Source organism: Dendropsophus ebraccatus, chromosome 14 (assembly GCF_027789765.1).
Source record: "Dendropsophus ebraccatus isolate aDenEbr1 chromosome 14, aDenEbr1.pat, whole genome shotgun sequence".
Lineage (NCBI taxonomy): Eukaryota > Metazoa > Chordata > Amphibia > Anura > Hylidae > Dendropsophus > Dendropsophus ebraccatus.
In genome coordinates this window covers 32,411,426-32,433,561 of record NC_091467.1, presented here as the reverse complement: position 1 = coordinate 32,433,561, position 22,136 = coordinate 32,411,426, and the positions used below count along the sequence as shown (strand labels likewise).

At 40.2% G+C, this 22,136-nt stretch overlaps 1 protein-coding gene across 3 annotated transcripts in view; it reads left to right on the top strand.

Annotated features, from left to right (window-relative positions):
* TLK2 (tousled like kinase 2) overlaps nucleotides 1–21,152 on the top strand; it is a 48,096-nt gene extending 26,944 nt beyond the window's left edge. Inside the window, exons 4-21 of one of the 3 annotated variants that reach the window (XM_069953904.1) lie at nucleotides 1,794–1,866; nucleotides 3,485–3,528; nucleotides 3,835–3,936; nucleotides 5,510–5,602; nucleotides 5,701–5,793; nucleotides 6,757–6,867; nucleotides 9,902–10,038; nucleotides 10,375–10,527; nucleotides 11,012–11,078; nucleotides 11,161–11,258; nucleotides 12,067–12,148; nucleotides 13,072–13,163; nucleotides 13,607–13,696; nucleotides 15,214–15,383; nucleotides 15,662–15,800; nucleotides 17,914–18,025; nucleotides 18,187–18,294; nucleotides 18,384–21,152. In XM_069953904.1, coding sequence (XP_069810005.1) covers nucleotides 1,794–1,866; nucleotides 3,485–3,528; nucleotides 3,835–3,936; nucleotides 5,510–5,602; nucleotides 5,701–5,793; nucleotides 6,757–6,867; nucleotides 9,902–10,038; nucleotides 10,375–10,527; nucleotides 11,012–11,078; nucleotides 11,161–11,258; nucleotides 12,067–12,148; nucleotides 13,072–13,163; nucleotides 13,607–13,696; nucleotides 15,214–15,383; nucleotides 15,662–15,800; nucleotides 17,914–18,025; nucleotides 18,187–18,294; nucleotides 18,384–18,557 — 1,938 coding nt within the window. In that variant the 3' untranslated portion in view covers nucleotides 18,558–21,152. The remainder of the gene's footprint in view (nucleotides 1–1,793; nucleotides 1,867–3,484; nucleotides 3,529–3,834; nucleotides 3,937–5,509; nucleotides 5,603–5,700; nucleotides 5,794–6,756; nucleotides 6,868–9,901; nucleotides 10,039–10,374; nucleotides 10,528–11,011; nucleotides 11,079–11,160; nucleotides 11,259–12,066; nucleotides 12,149–13,071; nucleotides 13,164–13,606; nucleotides 13,697–15,213; nucleotides 15,384–15,661; nucleotides 15,801–17,913; nucleotides 18,026–18,186; nucleotides 18,295–18,383) is intronic. The other 2 variants (XM_069953905.1, XM_069953906.1) reach the window with 2 other exon arrangements.
* Nucleotides 21,153–22,136: the final 984 nt, after the last annotated feature.

The following is a 22,136-nucleotide window of genomic DNA, read 5'->3' as shown; positions in this document are numbered from 1 at the left end:
GGCTTGGTGAGTAAGGGCCCTATTCCACCGGACGATTATCGTTTGCATAATCATTAACGATCTCAAACGACCGCTATTGCGAAAGACCTGAAAACGTTCACTCATTTCCATGGAACGATAATCGTTACTTATGATCGTAATTGCGATCGTTTTTCTTCGCTATTTATTCGCTATTGCGTTGATATCTATTGCGAACGACCGAACGATGTCTTATTCAATGCGAACGATTTGTGAACGAGCAACGATAAAAATAGGCCCAGGTCTTATAAAGCGATCAACGATTTCTCGTTCGGTCGTTAATCGTTAACTGCATTTCAACCGAACGATTATCGTTCAGATTCGAACGATTTAACGATAATCTGAACGATAATCGTCCGGTGGAATAGGGCCCTAAGGCCAGCTAGGTTTGGAAGAATTACATTTTTTTTGCTCTTGGGGGGAATACCCCTTTAACTAAACATTGGAATATTGTTTTAAGTGACCCAGTTTTAAAACCTATTCTTCCTAGTCAACCTACGGTAATTTTTCGTAGGACTAAAACATTGCGCAGCCAACTTGCCCCTGGGAGGCTTTGCAATACTGTTGCCAGTACCAGCAACAAAGGAATAAAAACAAATACCATTGGCACTATACGATGCAATGTAACTAGATGTCTGTGTTGTAATTGGATTTCTATTGATTTCTGCAAAAAAAAAAAAAAAAATGCAACAGTGACTCTTTAAATCCTCAGTAACGAATGAAATATTTCATGTTTATAATACATATTAGTGTTCTTCACAATATGTGATTTATCATAGTGATTTATCTTTTAGAATGTCCTTGTCAGCTACAATATGTGGGCCGCACTGTTCAGACGGTGCGGTCCCGCATGAACAAACATCGCGCTAATATTAGGAATTCTTTTTTACTACATAGTTTATCTAGACACTATTTTCTTAAACACAATTCTGACCCTACTTCTCTAAGACTTACGATTCTGGAAGAAATGTCAGAATCTACGTCTAATAGATATAAACAGCTGATTAATAGGGAATCCTATTGGATATATTTCCTTTTTATATCTGATGTGTGTATATTTTTATAAGTAGAGGTTTTTACTTGGTAATGATAGATATAATGCACCTGCTCAAAAGGGGTTGCTCTCCTCCGCCCCCTTGTTCTGATGTCATGTCCATTTCCTTTATATGTACTGTGTTTTTTTGTAGAACATTATGACTCTTGAGAAAGGAACCGGTGCGGTTCCGAAACGCGTTGAGTCTCATTAAATATATTTTATACGTCAATTTCATCTTTCCTTTCTGGACCTGCGCCCCTTGATCCGTGACTCGTGGTGTTGGAGGTTTTTATTTATACTTTTTAAACTTTTTTTAACTATCTACATGAATTTTCCCCAATCGATGGCTGTCCGGACATGATGGGATTTTTTTGCCACAGTTTAGGGAACACAGACCTAAGAGAAAAGTCTACATCATGTGTTGCAAAAATTAGGACTTTCACTGTGCCCTGACAACCAATCGGGGCATGACTGACCTATATGTTTGCATGACGTTTTCATTATATACATAACGGTTTACATTTCCAGTTTTGCTTTGATAACATCCACATTTCTACTTTTTCCAATATGTTTAAGGAACTCTATTTGAAGCATTTTAAATTGTAGTTAAATCTAGTGATTGATCTTTCTTATCTGTTTTGATATTTATCCAAAACCCTGAATGCGAGTGCAGGATTTCCCTTAATATAGCAGGACAGAGGTGCATATTTCTGTGTCATTCTAAAAGGTCTCTCTTTAGCAGACTCCGGAGAAAAAACAGAATGACCAGAGGAACCGCAAGAGGAAAGCAGAACCGTATGAAACTAGTCAAGGTAATGTGCAAGATAAATAACAAGATCTCTTATGTAATTTATAAAACACCATAAGTCCACCAAAGAGATCTTGAACCTTAATTAAAGGAAAAGTCTGGCGAAAATTTTTATTAAAGTATTATGTTGTCCCCCAAAAGTTGTACAAATTACCAATATACACTTATTACAGAAAATGCACATTAAGTGCTTTTTTCCTGCACTTACTACTGCATCAAGGCTTCACTTCCTGGATAAAATGGTGATGTCACGACCCGACTCCCAGAGCTGTGCGGGCTGTGGCTGCTGGAAAGGATGATGGCAGAGGGATGCTTAGTGTCCCTCCAGTGCCCTGTGTCCCTCAGTGTCCCCCTGCCATCATCCTCCCCAGCAGTCACAGCCCGCACAGCTCTGGGAGTTGGGTCGTGACATCACCATTTTATTCAGGAAGTGAAGCCTTGATGCAGTAGTAAGTGAAAGGGAAAAAAGCACTGTATAACCATTTCTCATAATAAGTGTATATTGGGGATTTGTTTAACTTTTGGGGGGCAATACAATACTTTAATAAAAAATTTTGCCGGACTTCTCCTTTAATATAAAAGCAAAGCTAACCCTTTTACTTTAAGTCAGGGATAGGGGAACCTTTCCTCCTCCAGCTGCAGAAAAACTTTAATTCCATGCCTGGACAGCCAAAGCCAAAGGTTTTTAATCCCTGATTTAAAGAGATTATCCGGCACATTATATTTTGCTGCTTATATATAAAACATAACAAATCTCTTATGCTTACCTACCCACGCTCCCCCAATGTCCTGCTGTGGTGTCTCTGGATCCCCCGGCAACTGCAACTGTTGTCACTTCCACAGACAAACTTGTCTCGGCAGCCTCTTCACCCAATCGCCAGCTGCAGCACTGTCCTATCTCGGTCAGTGCAGGCTGTCACTGCCAAAAATAGTTTGTCTGTGGAAGTGACAGCGGCTGCGTTCAGCAAGGGTCCCAAAGACACAGCAGGAGGACTCCAGGGAAGAGTGGAGAGGTAAGTGTGAGATGTTTAGTAGAGATGAGCGAACCGGGTTTGGGTTCGAGTCCATTCGAACCCGAACGTTCAGCATTTGATTAGCGGTGGCTGCTGAACTTGGATAAAGCCCTAAGGCTATGTGGAAAACATGGATATAGTCATTGGCTGTATCCATGTTTTCCAGACAACCTTAGAGCTTTATCCAAGTTCAACAGCCCCCGGTAATCAAATGCTGAACGTTCGGTTTCGGATGGACTCGAACCCGAACCCGGTTCGCTCATCTCTAATGTTTATCTTTTTTAATATGGGCAGCAACATAAGTGCTGGTTACCTCCTTTTAAAAGAGGTATTCTCAGGGGTTTGGAAGCCCTGTAGAGAATGTAGTGCTGGCCACATGATGTGTGCAGTGTCGCTCCGTTCATCTGGGGGGCAATTTTCCTACGTTAATGTGATCGGTAGGGGCCCTGATGGTCAAACCCCACATCTCCTGTCCTCTGTTTGATTCTTTAAGGAAACTTGTTCTCAAGATTTTGCTAGCTTCTTTTTGCTAGTACAGTCTAGTCATCTTAATTGTTTCTTTGTCACTGTCTTTTAAATAAATGTTTTCTTTCATTTCTTAATTTTTAGGGAAGAACACTCCTAGGGGACATAAAATTAGTGATTATTTTGAGGTAAGATTAATGTGACCTAGTACTTCTTTTAGTCCCCATTCTACAAAAAAAAAAAACCAACAACCTTTTTGTCACTTAAAGTATATATATTTTGGGAATTGTGATAGAAATTGGTGCCAAAACCAAGTGAATACATTATAAGGAGTTGAGATGGCTTTGTGATTTGGCTGGTTTTTCCTTAGCAAAGTCTCTAAGTATCTTCCAGGAGATAACCATGCTGTTTTAGACCATCAATATAGGTTTCTGTAAAGTAGCTTTAGGTTATTTCTGAACATTTTATTTTATTTTTTTTAAATCCTAATGCAGTTTGCTGGGGGAAGTGGCCCGGGGACAAGTCCAGGCAGAAGCGTTCCACCGGTTGCCAGATCCTCACCGCAACATTCCTTATCAAATCCATTACCCTTACCGGTAAATCTTTTATTCTTAACGACAATTTAGCTTGACCCATGAGATCCAGTTGTGAAGGAGCTTCCTGATTTACTCTTTCAGTATTTTTTGTCCTGAAAACACTTTTTCCTTCCTAGCTTACGTTTGAGTGCTAAGCTAAAAGTTAAAGGGGTAGTGCTGCAGTAAGCAATTATTCACTAAATAACACACATTACAAAGTTATACAACTTTGTAATGTATGTTATGTTAGTGAATGGACCCCTTCCCAGTGTTTCCCCCCACGCCACCCCCGGAAGTGTAGTGCTCTATACTCACCTGATTCGTGTCGACTCCTGTCCGCCATCTTGTGACAATGATGTCATCTTCCGGGGGTGGCGTGGGGGGGAAACACGGGGAAGGGGTCCATTCACTAACATTACAAAGTTATACAAATTTGTAATGTATGTTATGTGTGTTATTTAGTGAATAATTGCTTACCGCCGCACTATCCCTTAAAGCTTAGTAGGCATGCTTTGTGACCTGTCTAAAAGTTCTTGAGAGCAAGGAGATGCTGATCTCTGAGCTTTCAGGTAGATTACATTTTTCATGTTTAACACACATCCCACCAAGGGCAGCATCTGTAAGGAAGTTGTATGTTCTCCTTTGTTTGAAGTGGTTTCTACCCACAGTCTACAAAAGACATAGAGATTAATTTGGATTTAAAGTTGTAAAGATTTAAAGTTGTAAAGTGATATATAAATAAAGGAATTAAATGTGATTTAAACATTTTCTAATGACACATTCCCTTTAACCTTATATTCCCCCGTTAATATATCAATGCCAGATCCTCCATGTTTCCTCCTGCTCATAGGTTCACAGCATCCCCTTCTGTCTTTGATGTTCACTAAAGGACAGCTTCATCTAAGTCAATGAACCATATTATGATTTGGTTTTTTTTTGTTGTTTGGGGGGGGGGGGGAGGGGGGGGGAACTTTCCCAAACTAAACCTTCTCAGGACACAGGACAGGTTTTCAGTCTTAACATATTAAATGAAATCCTCTCTTTAGTAGTCCTATGGTAAGCCATTTTATTTTTGTGGCCCACCAAGACCGCGGCACTGAAAGAACATCAGGTATTGGAAGGGCAAAGAAGGATGTGGCATATTTATGTGATCTAGATCTGTCCTTGCTTAATTTGCAAGGGCCCTATTACACCAAAGGATTATTGGCCGTTCTGGATACTAAATCGTAAAAGTAGCGCCTGTTAAAAGACCATGATCAGCCAACATGCACAATGTCTGTTCATCGTGGTCCTTCAACAATAACGAAAGCGATGGTCTGCTGCACCTTCGCTGTGTGCAATAGGAGCAGCGGCAGCAGTCCGGCGCTGACCACAATGGGCAGACTGGACGATCTAAGGATTGTTTGGGCAACCCCTCACTGTCTGCACTCCCTGCTTTTTAATCGGGTCGTGTAATATGGCCCGAAGAAAGACACTTGGGACTTTTGTGAGAAGTCTATTACTTTAAGGTTCTCAGACCAAAATGTTTTATCATCATTTTTGATTATCTTTTGATTCTATCTATTTTGATTCTAAAGAATAATTTCTTTTGCAGAGTCAAAGTAGCCCTCCCTCCTCCACACCAGTGAATCTAGAGCATTCCTGTATCCCCATCAAACAGATTTCCGTCCAGCACAGACAAACGCAGGTAGGAAAATAAATGTATTATCAGAAATAATCAGATGCACATTTGATAAGAAAAAATGTTTACAACTAACTATACATTTTCAATTTATTTTTTTACAGTCTGACCTCACAATGGATAAAATATCTGCTCTTGAAAACAACAAAAACTCTGACTTAGAAAAAAAGGAAGGGAGAATAGATGACTTATTAAGGGTATGTGGTATTTTTATTTTCCACATCTTTTTCTGTCTTTGTGGTGTCTTACCCTTGGCATAAGATGTCCCCTTGTGTGTGTTTTGTTACCATTGCTAATAGGTGAACCTGTATCATTGCCTTATCAATAAATTGTATGTGTTTTATGGTGTTTGTTAAGCAGTATGTCTTAAATCTTGCTTCACACCAAGGAAATATACAGCGTTCCTGAATCCACATGTATAGCAACTGTGTAAAGGCTAATTCAGTAGGAAGTAGTGTTGGTCAAGATGAAAATCTTGATGGACAATCTGCTTGTTCCTCAGCCTCCTGGGCTAGTCTTTGCTTTGCATTCCTATTTACTCATCAGAGTCTTTTCCATCTTTCCTAATTTTGGTGCTAAATATACAGAAATGATACATTTATATTAACACAGCCCAAACTGCTTATAATTAAATGATTAATGCCTATAAGTAGACCACAAAGCCTCATATGTTTGTGGAGAGAGCATAAACGTGATAGGATTTCATAGGACTTTCATAGTGGCCTATCTTGGGCCATAGTGCTCTATTACTCGGGGGATTCTCTGCTGAATTGGGCAGATATTGCTCCGTGTAGACAATGAAAAGGTGATCATTGGCTGACTGGCGTTTTTCAACATGTTAATAAAAATTGCATTGCTAGGTAATAGCTGATGCGCGGCCGATGAAAGCGAAAAGAAACTAAGATGTATTCTTAACTGTCCATGCTCTCACGCTGTCCTTCTGTTCACCACATCTGTGGCAACTTTGGTAAAAAGTCAGGAGGACATTGGGGGAGCGTAGGCAGGTAAGTATACATCTTTATTATTTTCTATATATAACAAGGGCTGCTCGGCTTGCTTACAGGGTTAGGTTGTGATGTCTAATACCTTATACCTTATACTTCTAGATGTAAAACATATTTAGTCACTTAATTGTTTTACTTTTATATTGCCTTTTTTAGGTAAATTGTGACCTCCGACGGCAAATGGATGAGCAAAAGAAAATGCTGGAAAAGTACAAAGAACGGTTAAACCGATGTGTTACTATGAGCAAAAAACTACTTATAGAAAAGGTACGTTTTCCATTACATCTTCATTTTATGAAATATTGTATTTGGTCATAAAGCATATTTGGTGTAAACTCTTAACTGCCTCCAGGTCAGTGAAGAAACGTGAGATAAAAGCACCAGGCCTCCTCTGGTGCCTGCCAGCCTAAGGCTCACCTAGGTTGTTTGCCTGCTTCCCACTAGTGTCCAAAGTTGTGATCAGTGGAGGGCCAGCTGTGAAGTGACAGAAGCACTTGGTCTGCCTTTTTGTGTATTATGTCAAATAGCTGCATAGTATCTCCAATATTGCAGTGACACTGAGCCGCTTTTGGACATGATCGCAACTTAGCACTGTCCCCTCCCCACGTCCTGGAGGGGGAGAAAAAAAGTTTCAGCACCAGCAAGTAGAAGACTTTAGCCATCTTTCGCTCACCAGACATACCCTTTTAACGTTTGTTAATATGTAAAATTAGGACTTTCAATTTCTCTGTAAGGCTATGTGCACACTGAGGAATTCAGCTTGAAATTCCTCCTGTAAAATATATACAGAGCACAGTCCCATTGTGTTCAATGGGTTTTCTGCTCTGTTGTTCACACTGCAGAATTTCCGAGCAGAATTTTCTGCTGTAGATCTGCTAGAGGAATCCTATAGAAGTCAATGGGGGGCTTAAATTCTACTTTAATTCTGCCTAAAAACTTTCTGCTTCAATTCCTCGACAATTCCTCAGTGTGCACATAGCCTAAGAGTTGACCTTGCTGTGTTTAACTTGGAGCTGAAGAGAACTGGAGCCAAAGGAGGAGAGTATAACCTGTTGTGTTGACTACAACCTCAGTGCCTCCAGCTAGCTAGGGTCGTCCCTGTAGGTGACTAGAGGCAGCTACCTAGGGCCTTCCCCAAACCCTCCTGCTAGGGTAGGCTCAATGAAGAGTTAAAGAAAAATAAAGTAAGTCCTTAAATAGAACAGTCAAGAGCGACTGGAGACTTCACATTACTTTTATTATCAGGACCAGAGCTTTTCAGGGTACTTCACAGCTCAGATAGGGTCCCAGATAAATAAAATAAAGCCGCCGTCACCTGGTACCCAAAGGAGCAACTCCTCCTGGCATAGGTAAAGAGCAGTACAGGACATTTAGTATCACACTGTACTGTAGAGGGCGCTACTAGGCAGCCAATCACTGCATACACTTCAGTAATAATGGGGTTTTAACAGTAAAATGGACACATTTATTGGTCGATCATCTAGCTATTCACATTTGCCGCAGATCCTGACTGTCTGTAGCGTTGTAAGTTTAGTCTGGTCTCTACTTACAATTTCTGGACCATTGTATGTTGAAAATGTTGTAACTCGAGGCCATTGAAAGTTCAGGGATCACTGTAATTACACTGTATATATTACTTGCCTAGCACAAAAGAAATGATCTTTGACAATCTAACTCTGCCTCAGTAAAGCAAATTACCAGCTAAAACAAGTACCATAACCACTGATGTAACACTTAACATAACTACTTTTCCTATAATGACAAAAAATTATATCAGGGCATGATACACAATGTAGGCGTTCAACAGCCCTAGCCTGCAATATACTAATTCGCTGTAATAAACTTTGGCAACTTCTGCAGGGCTGTGGAGTCGGTAAGCCAGCCGCAGCTCCGACTCCTGAATTTTATCAGGTCCGACTCCCTGGGGAGTTATTTATCACACTGGCTCAGCAGCTTCTCCCTAATGTCCTACATGATCCTGGGGCAACTTCTGAGTGAATAAAGGAATACTGTATATAAAGCAGATTCTGCTCTGTGTGTGCAGTGGATGCAGCCAGTCTCCAGCCTCCATGTCCGGAACTACTCACAACTAGACTAGATGGAGCAGGTGGCCTTTTCCTGCTGACAATCTTCTATGTTTCTAACTAAATATTCACCATACTTAAAGAAACATTGCTAACAATGCCAGTTCCCTGTGATATAGAGGTCAGCCATAGTGATATACAGGGGGTCACACAGTGATAACACCACACTGAGGACAGAAGTTACTGCTACACTACTTATGTCTTCTCCTCCTCCTCTATATTACACAGTATATCTTCATATTACACTGCTGCTCATATACAGTCATCCAGCATCCAGGAAGAGAACAGCATAGATCTCCCCCCACACAATGGACTCTTCCAGCTCAGAAACAAACTGCCAAATAGTGACCGATAACTTTTCCATGACCCCCCTTATGTAATAGGGCCAGTGTCCTATTAGAATGTTGCTCATAATATATATTCATGACCAAAACATATCAAAATTCAATTCTACATTTTTTAAAGCTGGAGTCGGTACATTTTTTTTCTGACTCAAGCCAAAACTAGCTCCGACTCCACGGCCATGCACACCTGACATGGACACACTAGCAATGCCACTGGGACAATCGCATAGCAAGCAGTCGCTCACAGCTTGTAAATGGTATACAGCTGACACCAGCCCACGCCATACAAACACTCATCCAGAGCTGCACGCATGTCACTGTCATGCCAGGCAATCGCCATGCCTGAAAGACAAAAGCTTACAGTCACCTACATCTGAAAGACTGGTATATAGCTGACACTAGCAGTCCTGTCTATGCTCTCTTTCTAGTTCTTTCTTATTTAAAGTTGCTTTATTCTCCCCCTGAAATTTTGGTCTTTTCCCATCTGTCTTTTTTTAAATCTGATTTTTGAGATTTTTCCGTCAGTCCCCACCTCATGCTAGATTTATTTGTTCTGCATGGGATGAGCTGAGGGGGTAAGTTGCTTCCAGACATCTCTTATGGCAAATTATCTTTCTGAGATCTAAAGGGCCAGGAAGTTAAACAGCTTGCCTAATACACTTTAGACTTTAGAATATATATGTATGAGGACCATAAAGCTTACTTGTCACAGTGTAACCTGTTAAGCTTCCATGTGCATTCTGTGCGAAATAATAATTTATAGTCATGAAAAAATATTTTGAAGTAGAAGATTATAGTCTGATATTTTTCATTGACACACCTTTTCCTACAGTGCTGTGATTGTTTATTCCTAAAACTATTGTTTCCTTGCAGTCAAAACAAGAGAAGATGGCATGTCGAGACAAAAGTATGCAGGATCGTCTGCGCTTAGGTCACTTCACTACTGTCCGCCATGGAGCCTCCTTCACTGAGCAATGGACTGATGGATATGCCTTTCAGAACCTCATCAAGTAAGCCAAGTTTGCTTTGAAATTTGATGAAATTTGGAGGTGTATAATATATTTTTTTTCATATGTAAAATTGAGTTCAGATTTGTCATCACTTTTTGATCACTGGTGTCTTACTACTTGGACACCCACCAATACTCAGTTCACCCTCTGTACTCTGGAAATTGCAGCCAGACCTATTCAAGTGGGAGTGTTTTGTGTTTTCCCTTTTATGAGATTAGCTGTATATATTTTATTTTTTTTTAACAAGTTTCTGTAGATCTCTTTTGTTCTTGTGTAATACATTTACAGATTAAAGATCCATTATTGTGCTTTTTATTTTAATTTTTTTTTATCTAGGCAGCAGGAACGAATAAACTCTCAAAGGGAAGAGATTGAGCGACAACGAAAGTTGCTAGCTAAGCGGAAGCCTCCTGCGATGGGGCAGACTCCACCAGCCAATAATGAGCAGAAGCAACGAAAAAACAAGACCAATGGTGCAGAAAATGAAACGTACGTTGAGAGCCTTGCATGTCTTATAGTAAAAAGCTGTAAATAGTTTTAAAGTCATTTGGACCCTATTTGTATGGCACACATTTGTGAGCATGCTTTGTGGGCTCATAGTTCATGGAATGAGGGTGGAGTTGTGAACAGCAGCTGTTACATGCAGCTCTGTTAGCTGTATACTGGTGTCACCTCTCACTGTACTCCTGTCTGTGATGATAAGGAGGGCTGAGAATTGTTCTGTACAGAGCAGGAAGCCGCTGCTTAATTTTAAGTCTAGTGGCCAAAAAAAACCAACAGGATTTAAGGATTATTTTAATCTACATAGTAAAATTAAAAATGTAATAATGCACCAAAGAAAGTTTAACATAAAAACAGGGAGTGTGTCATTCATTTTTACTTTTGAGCTGTGTAGTAAAAAAAAAAAATTTTTATATTTTTTTATTATTTTAAAGAATACCACTAGTTTTAAAAAGATTTGTTTTGCTTACAGGTTAACTTTAGCAGAGTATCACGAACAGGAGGAAATATTCAAGCTCCGACTAGGTCACCTTAAAAAAGTAAGAAATGCATCATTGTCATCTTAATTTTGTCTTCATTGTATTTGATTGCATCTAAATTCTCTTAATTTACTTTTTGCAGGAAGAAGCTGAAATACAAGCAGAGCTAGAACGTCTTGAAAGAGTAAGGAATTTGCACATTAGGGAGTTGAAACGAATACATAATGAAGATAATTCACAGTAAGTAGATTCTATAACAGCTATAAATGGACATCATCTTTGCCTTTTGTGTTGTCAAAGACACTCATGAAATGTATTCACCTAGCACTTCCAAGTGAAACCTTAAAATTTCAGCAAATCCACTTGTTAAAATGCAGATTTTGTAGCAAATTTGATCTTTCACTTCAGTGGTGAAATCTGCAGTAGACTAGAATTTAGTGCTTAAAAGTCTTAGTCTTTAAAAAAATGATTGTGAAAAAAATTGCAGTTGTGTTCTGACAGTTTCCATGTGTCTCCATAGTTAAAGGGGATATCCAGCGCTACAAAAACATGGCCACTTTTCCCCCTCTATTGTCTCTAGTTCAGGTGTGGTTTGCAATTAAGCTTCATTTACTTCAATGGATCTGAGTTTGAAACCCCACCCTATCCGGAGACAAAAGAGGTGGGGGAGTAGTGGCCATGTTTTTGTAGCGCAGGATAATTCCTTTAAATACTACCAACTGACCACTGTTTTGTCCAATCCTTCAGCCATACTCCACTCTATTGCACCCCCCCCCCCCACAAGATATATTTAGTAGGTAAACTTGGAATAGGGGCTTGTTGGAAGAGTGCATGCACAGGGCAGTATACACGAAATGCTATAGTTTTAAATGCTTGTTTATTTGCTTCAATTTTCTTGATGTAAATGCATTAAAGCAATTAAAACTATCTATATAAAAAAATTTATTCCTTTTTGATTATTATTACGTTTTTATAAGAGAATAACTATGGCTTTATTTAGTCACTCTAGCCAACTGAATTGATAAACCTTCTGGTTAACTTTTTGCAGATTTAAAGACCATCCAACGCTAAATGACCGATATCTATTGCTTCATCTGCTCGGTAGAGGAGGTTTTAGTGAAGTGTATAAGGTATGTGCAATATGTTATAACACTAATAAGGCAAAGAAGCACAAACATAGACCTCGGCTGTTAGTATTTTTATTTATTTTTGTTTTGTGGTACCCCTTGCCCCTTTAGTAAGTTTCTGTTAAGGTCTTGTCATCTTGGAACAAGTCACCAGGGTTAACGTTAAAAACAAACAAACAATAGCAGTGCCTAATGGATATTTTAATAAGGTTTCCTACCATATGTTTGCTCCAACAAATGAGAAGTCTATGTAGGGCTGACTTTTATGTAGGCATCAAGACAGAGACAGAGCCCTGTGATTGTGTTTCGCAGGGGTGATTGGCAGGCAGGGAGGCTTCTATGTCCTGACAGCATGTGATGCAGAATGCTCCTTGCCTGTTGTTTACCTCCACAGAGCATGATCACAGGCACACTGTCACATCTCGATCTCAGCCATAATTCCTCCATAGAAGTAATTTGCAGGCCATATTTAAAACATTCCCCCCACCCCCACACTTCTACTCTTCTCACTTGCCAGAGCAAACATATGCTAAGAAACTTTTTCAAAACATCCGCTGTAGCCTGCTATTTGTTTAAGTGTAGCTTCACACGTACGGTATGCGTATTTAACGCTGTGTGTTTGGTGCGATTTTTACATGCGAGTTTTGATTTTCACATGATTTTCATGTGAAAATCGAAACTCGCATGTAAAAATCGCACCAGACACGCAGTGATAAAAAAGTTAAATACGCAGCGATACGGTACGTGAAGGCACCCTTATAATGTTTTTAATGTTGTTCCGTTTAATGTGTTGCTTTAAAAAAAAAAAATAATTAATTTGCAATCTGACTAAAATCACTTTTTGGTACTTGATTTTTTTTTTTTTTAGGAAAGTGTGACACTTTAAATGTATGTTTTTATTTAACTATTTATATTTCATCCTGCAGGCATTTGACCTAACGGAGCAAAGATATGTAGCTGTGAAAATTCACCAGTTAAATAAAAACTGGAGGGATGAAAAGAAAGAGAATTATCACAAGTAAGTTTGTTTTATTAAATATTCAGACCCCAAATGATAACAAGAACAAACCATGAGGAGTCCATGCTTGACACGTTCTCTCTCTGCTCTGTCATGCGACTGAGCAGGGAGAGAAGCGCACACAGTAGCTATACACAGAACAGAAATACTGTGGAGGATCCTGAGTTAAATCTTGTACTAAAAGTGCATTGTGGTGCAGGTTATGTAGCGTCGGTATGTTCAAAATCCGCCATTGCAGATATTCATAAAGATTGCAGCAAAATTCATTAATCAAATCATTGCAAGTTTATTTTGTATTCTGAATTCCTCTTTGATGTCGGTGGGAAACCTCCACAATAACACTAGCTGCATTGCTCAACATACATTTTGACAGATCCTTTTTAACTAAACCACTTAATGCAGTTTTGTCTCATTTTATTTATATGTTAAATGTATCTCCCCAGACATGCCTGCAGGGAATATCGCATTCACAAGGAGCTGGATCATCCCAGAATAGTCAAATTATATGACTACTTCTCCCTTGATACAGACTCGTAAGTAGCTGTTTTCTTTATAGCGTCTTCTACAGGAGATGCACATCATCATCTTTTGTGTGACAAATGGCAGTGCATTTTATTTAGTATTGTGATCCATACAAATAATTTGTTAACCCCTAAATAACACCAAATTTTTTTTTGGTTGCGATTTTTTTTTTTTTTTTTTTTTGCTGTAACTGGACCATCTATAGCAGGGGTCCTCAACTGGCGGACCGCAGAGGCCAGCTGTCCGGACCCCTGGTCAGACCTCCTAACCGCCCCGAATCCGGTCCGTCCCGGGGTGGTTAGGAGGTCCTGCTCCCCACCGCACTGCCTCCCGCCCCATAGGCATACTGTCCTTAGGTTGCGGTACGCCTGTGGGGCTGGAGGCAGTGTCGGTCCGGCCCCCGGCTTATATGCGCTCTCTGGGGACGTCCCGGGGATTCCCCAGCAGAGCGCACACCACAGACCTCAGTGTACGCCGCCGTCCTGAACTTCCCGGAAGTACAGGACGGCGGCGCACACTGAGGTGCGCTCTGCTGGGGAATCCCCGGGACGTCCCCAGAGAGCGCGTATCAGCCGGGGGCCGGACCGACAGGAGAAGAAGACAGCCGCAGCGGGGAACGAGGTGCTAGGTGAGTTGTTTTTTGTTTGTTTTTTTGTCTGGAGGCCATCTGTAAGGGGAGAGCGGAAAGGGGGGCTATATACTACAGGGGGACCTCACAGGGGGCTATATACTACAGGGGGTACCTCACAGGGGGCTATATACTACTGAGGGGGCTATATACTACTGGGGGGAGCGCACAGGGGGCTATATACTACAGGGGAGACCTCACAGGGGGCTATATACTACAGGGGGGACCTCACAGGGGGCTATATACTACAGGGGGGACCTCACAGGGGGCTATATACTACAGGCGAGAGCACAGGGGGGCTATATACTACTGGGGGGAGCTCACAGGGGGGCTATATACTACTGGGGGAGCTACAGGGGGAGAGCGCACAGGGGGGCTATATACTACTGGGGGAGCAACAGGGGGCTATATACTACTGGGGGAGAGCGCACAGATGGGCTATACAATACTGGGGGAGCAACAGGGAGGCTATATACTACCAGGGCAGTCACCCCCTTTGTACCTAATATCAAAGGCCTGGTGAGAGAGAAAAAAATTCCAGTTTTCCCGCTAATAAGCAGCAATTCTGTATGTAAATAGTTGAACATTTGTGACAAAGTAACAAAACATGTTTCCTACTGATGTTCAGCTCGGACCTTCACCTGACAATAGACCCCGGTAAGTGGACCTTCACTAAAAGTTGTTGAGTACCCCTGATCTATAGGAATTTTTGTTAGATCGGGAAAGTGGCACCAAGCTATCATGTAATTGCCAGTATTGCAAGTAGCTGTCTGTCTCAATGCTGCTGTCTCTACTTGCTTTGTAGAGGCTGAAAAACAAAAGAATACACATTGTCTCTTTTCCTCAGGGTGCCCAACTTGCCTGCTTTTTTTAAAAAAATATATCCTGATATTTCTGCAGGTTCTGCACAGTGCTGGAGTACTGTGAGGGCAACGATCTTGACTTCTACTTGAAGCAACACAAGCTTATGTCTGAAAAAGAAGCACGTTCCATCATAATGCAGATTGTAAATGCCCTCAAGTACTTGAATGAGATCAAACCACCAATCATTCACTATGACCTGAAGCCAGGCAAGTAGTAGTCTGTTCACTGTATGTCATACTGTCTTATATCATTCTGTTAACTGGGTCTTTTCTAGCCTTACATTCTAGTATTTTTGATTAGAAAGCCTTCAATGACATTACTAGTAAGCCTCTGTATGTTTGCCATGTTTTTACTCCTTTGGTCTAGTTTACTCATCTATACCAGTATAAAGCATGTGCCATGACAGTGCAGACCTATAGAGGCTGAGTACCACAGTATAACTGTAGTGATTGCGATATGCTTAAATGTAACTTTACATTTTTAGGCAATATTCTTTTGGTTAATGGTACCGCCTGCGGAGAGATAAAAATCACAGATTTTGGACTCTCTAAAATTATGGACGATGACAGCTATAACTCTGTGGATGGCATGGAGCTTACGTCACAAGGAGCTGGCACATACTGGTAAGCATCCTTGAAACTGGTTGACTTCAGTTATGAGTTATGGTATTGGTGGCACATATCTTAAATGTAATACTAGTAGAATAGATCTATTCCATTCATATCGACTTTTGAAAAATTGTTTGAGGGGATAAATATCCTCCAAATGAATTGTCCTTCAAAGTAAAAAATTCCTACAATGTTATTTCCGTAATACTGAAGTATGGACTAAATCTTTGTTGGCCTCAATACAAATACCGCAGCAAGAGATCTTGGTTATTTCAATCCACTGTAAATGCATATTTGTGTTAATATACACCATATGGCATTTTATTGATTACTAGTAAAACTTTTGGAAAGGATCACTCCCCATTTTTTTCCTGTATGAAAATACAGATGTGGTGTCAAGGTCCCTCAATACCAGGGTAGGGAACCTTGGCTCTCCAGCTGTTGCAAACCTACAACTCCCATCATGCCTGGACAGCCAAAGATTAAAGAAAGCATGATGAGGTGTAGTTTGCAACAACTGTAGAGCCAAGGTTCCTTATCCTTGCTCTATACAGTTTTTTTTCTCCACTTGTATCACTGAATAGTGATTGGTAACAGGTGTTAACCCATAGCTGCACCGCTATGGGGGTTCAGAGGGGGGGGGTCACGCGGCGAACCCCCTCTACATGCGGCACCCGGGATCGCGGCTATTAGCGGTCCGATCGCCGTGCCCGCTAATTAAGTACTTAGAAGCAGCTGTCAAAGTTGACAGCTGCTTCTAAATACTTGCTCATCTCCATACCTGGTGGTCTAGTGGGGGGTGGGGCGATCCCCGGCGCGATGGTGGGGGGTGGGGCGATCCCCGCATCCATCCCGGGCCGGGGTCTGCGCCGTAATGGCGCTGATCCCGGCTCGGCATTCTATTGCTTTCGGCTGCAGCAGCCGAAGGCAATAGAACACTGATCTCATGGATTCATGCAGTATAACTATACTGCATGGATATCTCAGAGATCAGAGTGCATATACTAGAAGTCCCCCAGGGGGGCTTCTAGTATATGTGTAAAGTAAAAGAAAAATGTATTTTTAATAACACAAAGCCCCCTCCCCTAATAAAAGTGTGAATCACCCCCCTTTCCCCATTTTTATAAATAAAAATAAACAAACATCTTTGCTATCGCCCCGTGCGTAATCGCCGAACTATTAATTTATCACATTACTGATCTCACACCGTAAACGGCGTAAAAAAATTCCAAAGTGCAAAATTGCGCATTTTTGGTCTCATCAAATCCAGAATAATTGTAATAAAAAGCGATCAAAAAGTCGTATATGCGCAATCAAGGTACCGATAGAAAGATCACATCATGGCGCAAAAAATGACACCTTACACAGCCCCATAGACCAAAGGATAAAAGCGTTATAAGCATGGGAATAGAGCGATTTTAAGGAACGTATATTTTCTTTAAAAGGTTTTAATTTTTTACAAGCCATCAAATCAAATAAAAGTTATGCATGTTACATATCGTTGTAATCGTAACAACTTAAGGAACATATATAACAAGTCAGTAACCCTAGGGCGAACGGAGTAAACCCAACCCATTTGGGTCTCTAGGTGGAAAAGTGCAGAAATTTAATACCGCATCAGTGCACATGCTCCAACTCCACTCCATTGACTGGGGGACATGAAACTCCCTTTCCTGTGACTAATAGAGTACCTTTCGGTGTAACCCACAGCAATCAGACTTTCTAACATCACCCTGGTGGTTAGATTAATGTGTGCTGATCTTGTTTTAACAATTTAAGGGAAAGTCTCTAGCACTATGAAAAATACTTTTTTTTTTTTTTGGTTTTATAATCATGACCTTGCAGTTTTAAATGCTTAAAAGGAACCTGTTTATTACTTTTTGCTGGCTAAGCTACAAGTAGTCCCCACTGGTGGTCCCTAGTGGCTCCTCCTTTCGCCGCCAGCCATGATTGATGGGTCTCTATACTCAGATTTATCAGCCATGGTCGGCAAGGCAGGCAGAAAAGCACCAGGAACCTCCACACATGGTTCAGGCAACATCAAAGTGAAGACTTCTTGCCTTTGGCAACATCTGATGTTCTTGTGAGGACAGATTATATATTTATATATTTTTTTTCTCTTCCCCAGGTATCTGCCTCCAGAGTGCTTTGTGGTTGGAAAGGAACCCCCAAAAATCTCCAACAAGGTTGATGTGTGGTCTGTAGGTGTAATATTCTACCAGTGTCTTTATGGGCGAAAGGTAATTTGGGCCTAAAATTAGTTGTGTGTAACATTTTTCATATCTTTAAATGACATCACAAAAACAACATCAAATACCCAATTACTGCTAATACACTGCTTATATCGCTAGTAGACAGTTCTGACTTTTTTTTTTTTTTTTGTGTGTGTGTGTGTTTATAGCCATTTGGTCACAACCAGTCTCAGCAAGACATATTACAAGAGAACACCATCCTGAAAGCCACAGAGGTGCAATTTCCTCCAAAACCAGTTGTGACCCCAGAAGCCAAGGTAGCTATCTTCCCTGTATGTGTAAAATTGTTGAAAACATTTGTTGAAATAAAAAAAAAAAATAATTACTCATTACCTTATTTTTATAGGCTTTTATCCGTCGTTGCCTTGCCTATAGGAAGGAAGATCGGATAGATGTCCACCAATTGGCATCCGACCCATATCTATTGCCACACATCCGTAAGTCGGTCTCCACCAGTAGCCCAGCCACTGCTGCAATAGCCTCAACGTCTGGTTCTTCAAACAACAGCTTGTCAAACTGAGACTGCAGGACTGGCACATGAGACATTGCACCTTGCGCCATTACGGTGGTGAAGCTGGCAGAGCAGTTAGTTATTTGGCTACTCTGTAATTCTTCTCTTCCTTTAGATGGAGAGTAGTGAGTTCTCCATGGAACATTTCAATTTCCGGCTTATTAGAGCCACAAATCGCTGAATTTGATGCAGTCTTGAGAGGAATCGACTCTCATGCTGCCCAAGAGCCTCAATCTTTTTGGCATGGACCTCCGATAAATTACAAGGCTGTAGAAATGGACGTAAACCCTCTGTCCCCCACCCCACTCCATGGACTTCTGGATCCTCTATACAGCTGACAACCGTTGCATACACGGAATTGACTTTTTACTGAACACGTTTTCAGAAGTGGGAACCTAGTAGACTGTACTTGCCCCTTGTTGATATTTAAACCTGTTCTGTTTTCCCTTTCATCCATTTTATTAAACACTCAAGATAAAATAGCCAAAAGGATAACCAAATCCCATGGCTTGCTTTCTTTTTCCTTATAAATAAGAATCGAAGGCCCTCTTCCCGGGAGTTAAAGTGATTTTTAACCTCTCCATTGAAGCGGACCCATCACTTGCACATGCCTTGACTTCCATTTTGTTAACAAAACATTTACAGTCAAGCCACTAGGAAATTGGGGGTATCGCTCATTCCACTCATTGTCCATAGTAAATCAAGAGGCCTACTGGTAACTCATTCTACCCAGTGGATGCTTGCTGTGTGTGCAGGTGTTGAGCCCTCTCTGAAGGGTTGATCTGGCAGATATCATAGTTTTTGTTAAAGTGAAATCCATATTACTAGGGACGATATATAATCAGCCTTTCCCGTTGTAAACTTTTTTTTTTTCCCCAAGCTTTCCAATTTAAATCCGTTTCCTTTTTAAGACGTTGAGAAGGTTGGCTTAGTGTTTTTCTTTCCGTTACTTGAGACTATTCTGCAGTTACGAGGGGTCAGCAGCCCTTTTAGCACATTTTATTTTATTTTTTTCCTTGGTGATAAAGCGCTTTTCTCTTTGGGTTAGTTTTCTAACAGCTGAAGCACAGATGGGTTGCTCATCCCTCCGTTACACCACACTTTTTATAGACCATTTAAGAAAAGATTCGCTTTGAATTCTGTTCTTTGACGTCTCCATTAATCCTTAAATTTTTTTTATATTTCACATGATGCTGGTGTGTGTTATGCCTGTTTACACCTTTTGTAGAATGCAGTTTTTGGGCATATACTCTGCACCTTGAAGATTTGTGAGTGACTGGAGTTTAAAGCAGAATGTGACCTTTGTATTGAAATCGTCATTGACAATTGTCTCTCTTAGAAGCCAAATTGTTATAGATGCCTTAGTAACAACTACTCTCTTATGTTTTATGTTTGTATTGAAAGTTACATAATCGGACTGATGTGTAGAGGGCCTCGAGAGAGAAGTACAACAAACTTATCCAGATGTTGCTTTAACAGTAGCGTTCAACTCCTGCTGCTGCTTTAACTAACCTCCTGGGTTGCAGAGCATCTGCTACATTGTCAAGCCATTGGTGGAGATAAGCTACCTAGGTTTTAGACCCTTTTAACTAAGACTAGACAGCCTGAGTGCTTCCATTTTTTTTCATGGTGGCTTAGAGGCTGATAAAAAAAAGGGCCAAAACTGTCCATTTTTAGAGCACAAATTCTGGTGGAAACACTTCTATCTCTCCAATCTATTGTCTCTGTTGTGAAGTTTGCAGATGCTTTTTAGAATTTGCAGTGGATCTCGCCCATCTATGGTTTTTTGGGGAGGGAAAAAAAAAAATCAACATTATGCCCTCAAATCCACAGGGTTTTCTGCTGCATATATTACCAGCCTGCAAAGTTACTTCAGTTATAGACATGCAGCTCATCCTCTACATGTGACCATGTTACCATAACATGTACGAATGGGTTGACTGAGATCGGACAAGAAGCCCCTCGATGGACGCCTTTACACATTGCCACTAATGTCCAGAGGCAGCTTTGTTTTTATTGCTGTACAATATAATATAAAACTGCTTCTTGGATTTAAACATTGGCTATAAAAAAAATAAAACCAAAACGGCTGTAAAGAAAGCCAGAAACTTAATATAAACCAATAAATTAGTGGCTTCGGAGCCAGTACAAGACAATAAGAGAGTGCCTTCTCAAACTAGAAAACTTAGTTTAAATTTAGCATTGCTGCAATGCTTCGTGGTAATACTACTTCCTGAGCGGTCGTGGTGTTTTTTCTTTGTTGCTTTTTTAAAAAAAAATCTTTTGAATCTCTTCCTATTTTCATTCCTCCTGAATGCAAATTGACTTGTGGTGAAATATCATCAAATCATTCACAGAATACAACCTACTGTACATGTCCGCTTCCCATCCTCTCTTCCAAATGATTAGTTTCTGTTAATATGGGTTTCACTTTGCTCTAGGAATAATTATAATAAAATACTGTTTTTTGTTTTGTTTATTTTTTCCTGCTCATTTTGACTTGAAGGACAAAATGTGTATTAATTCATAACTGAAAGTCTAGGATGAAACATCCAAGAATTAAAAAAAAAAAATACTGATATTAAAATACATTTGAAAGTTTAATGTTTTTTTTGGTACAAAAGTGTGTTTTTTTTTTTTTCATTTTCTTTTTCCTTGCTTTAACTCGAGCTGTCATTTAAACCAGTGTGAGTTTCAAGCCAACAGTACAGATATTGCAATTATCACTATGACCTTTAACTTCTCTTAGGTATTCAAAAACCCACTTGGAGTATTACTGTAGTACGTCACTCGGATGGTGCTCTAATTCTCATAGCATAAAGAAAGCAAGCGTTCAATTAAAGAAGAAACATGCAGAGGGTATTCACCACTATGTAGACGCAACTATTTAAATGCTGTTTCAGGCATGGAAGCTAGACACAGACATAAAGGCTGTTTTGCACATATTTCTTCTTGGAGTGCACGGTGCACATATGTTTTACATACAATTTTGTGATGAGAGAATATATACTGTAGTTTCACACACAAAAGCCAAGTGAAAGGACTATAGATGAACAAACTTACAGCAAATTCTGCTGAACCGGATCACACGGTTGTTGATTGCTTTAGTCTGCAGCCTGAAAAAGTCTAGGATGTGTCATAGGTTTTCTAGGGCTGTATCCATGTTTTCCAGGCATTGAGATTTAACAGTAGAGTGATTAGGTTTGAACAAACTTACTATAAGTTTGCCAGCACTATAAAAGTTGCATATTTTTTTGTAATCTTTTTGCACCAATGGAAATTTTGAGAGAAAAAAAAAAATCTCACTTTAGTTTAAAAAACTAAAACTGGCATGTCGCCTTGATCAATTCTCCACATTTACTTTAGCGATTTAAGCAAAAGACAAAAAAAAAAATACAGTAAGAAGCAAGGACAAAGCCAGAGGTAATATAGCAAATTGCTTCTTGTTCACTACTTTGCAAGTCAAGATTACAGCTGTCTTACAGGGATCGTCTTACCCTATTTGAAATTACACTGCTCAAAAATAAATAAATAAAATAAAGGGGGTGGGTAAACACACTGGAGGCTGATCCAACTTTGATGTAATGT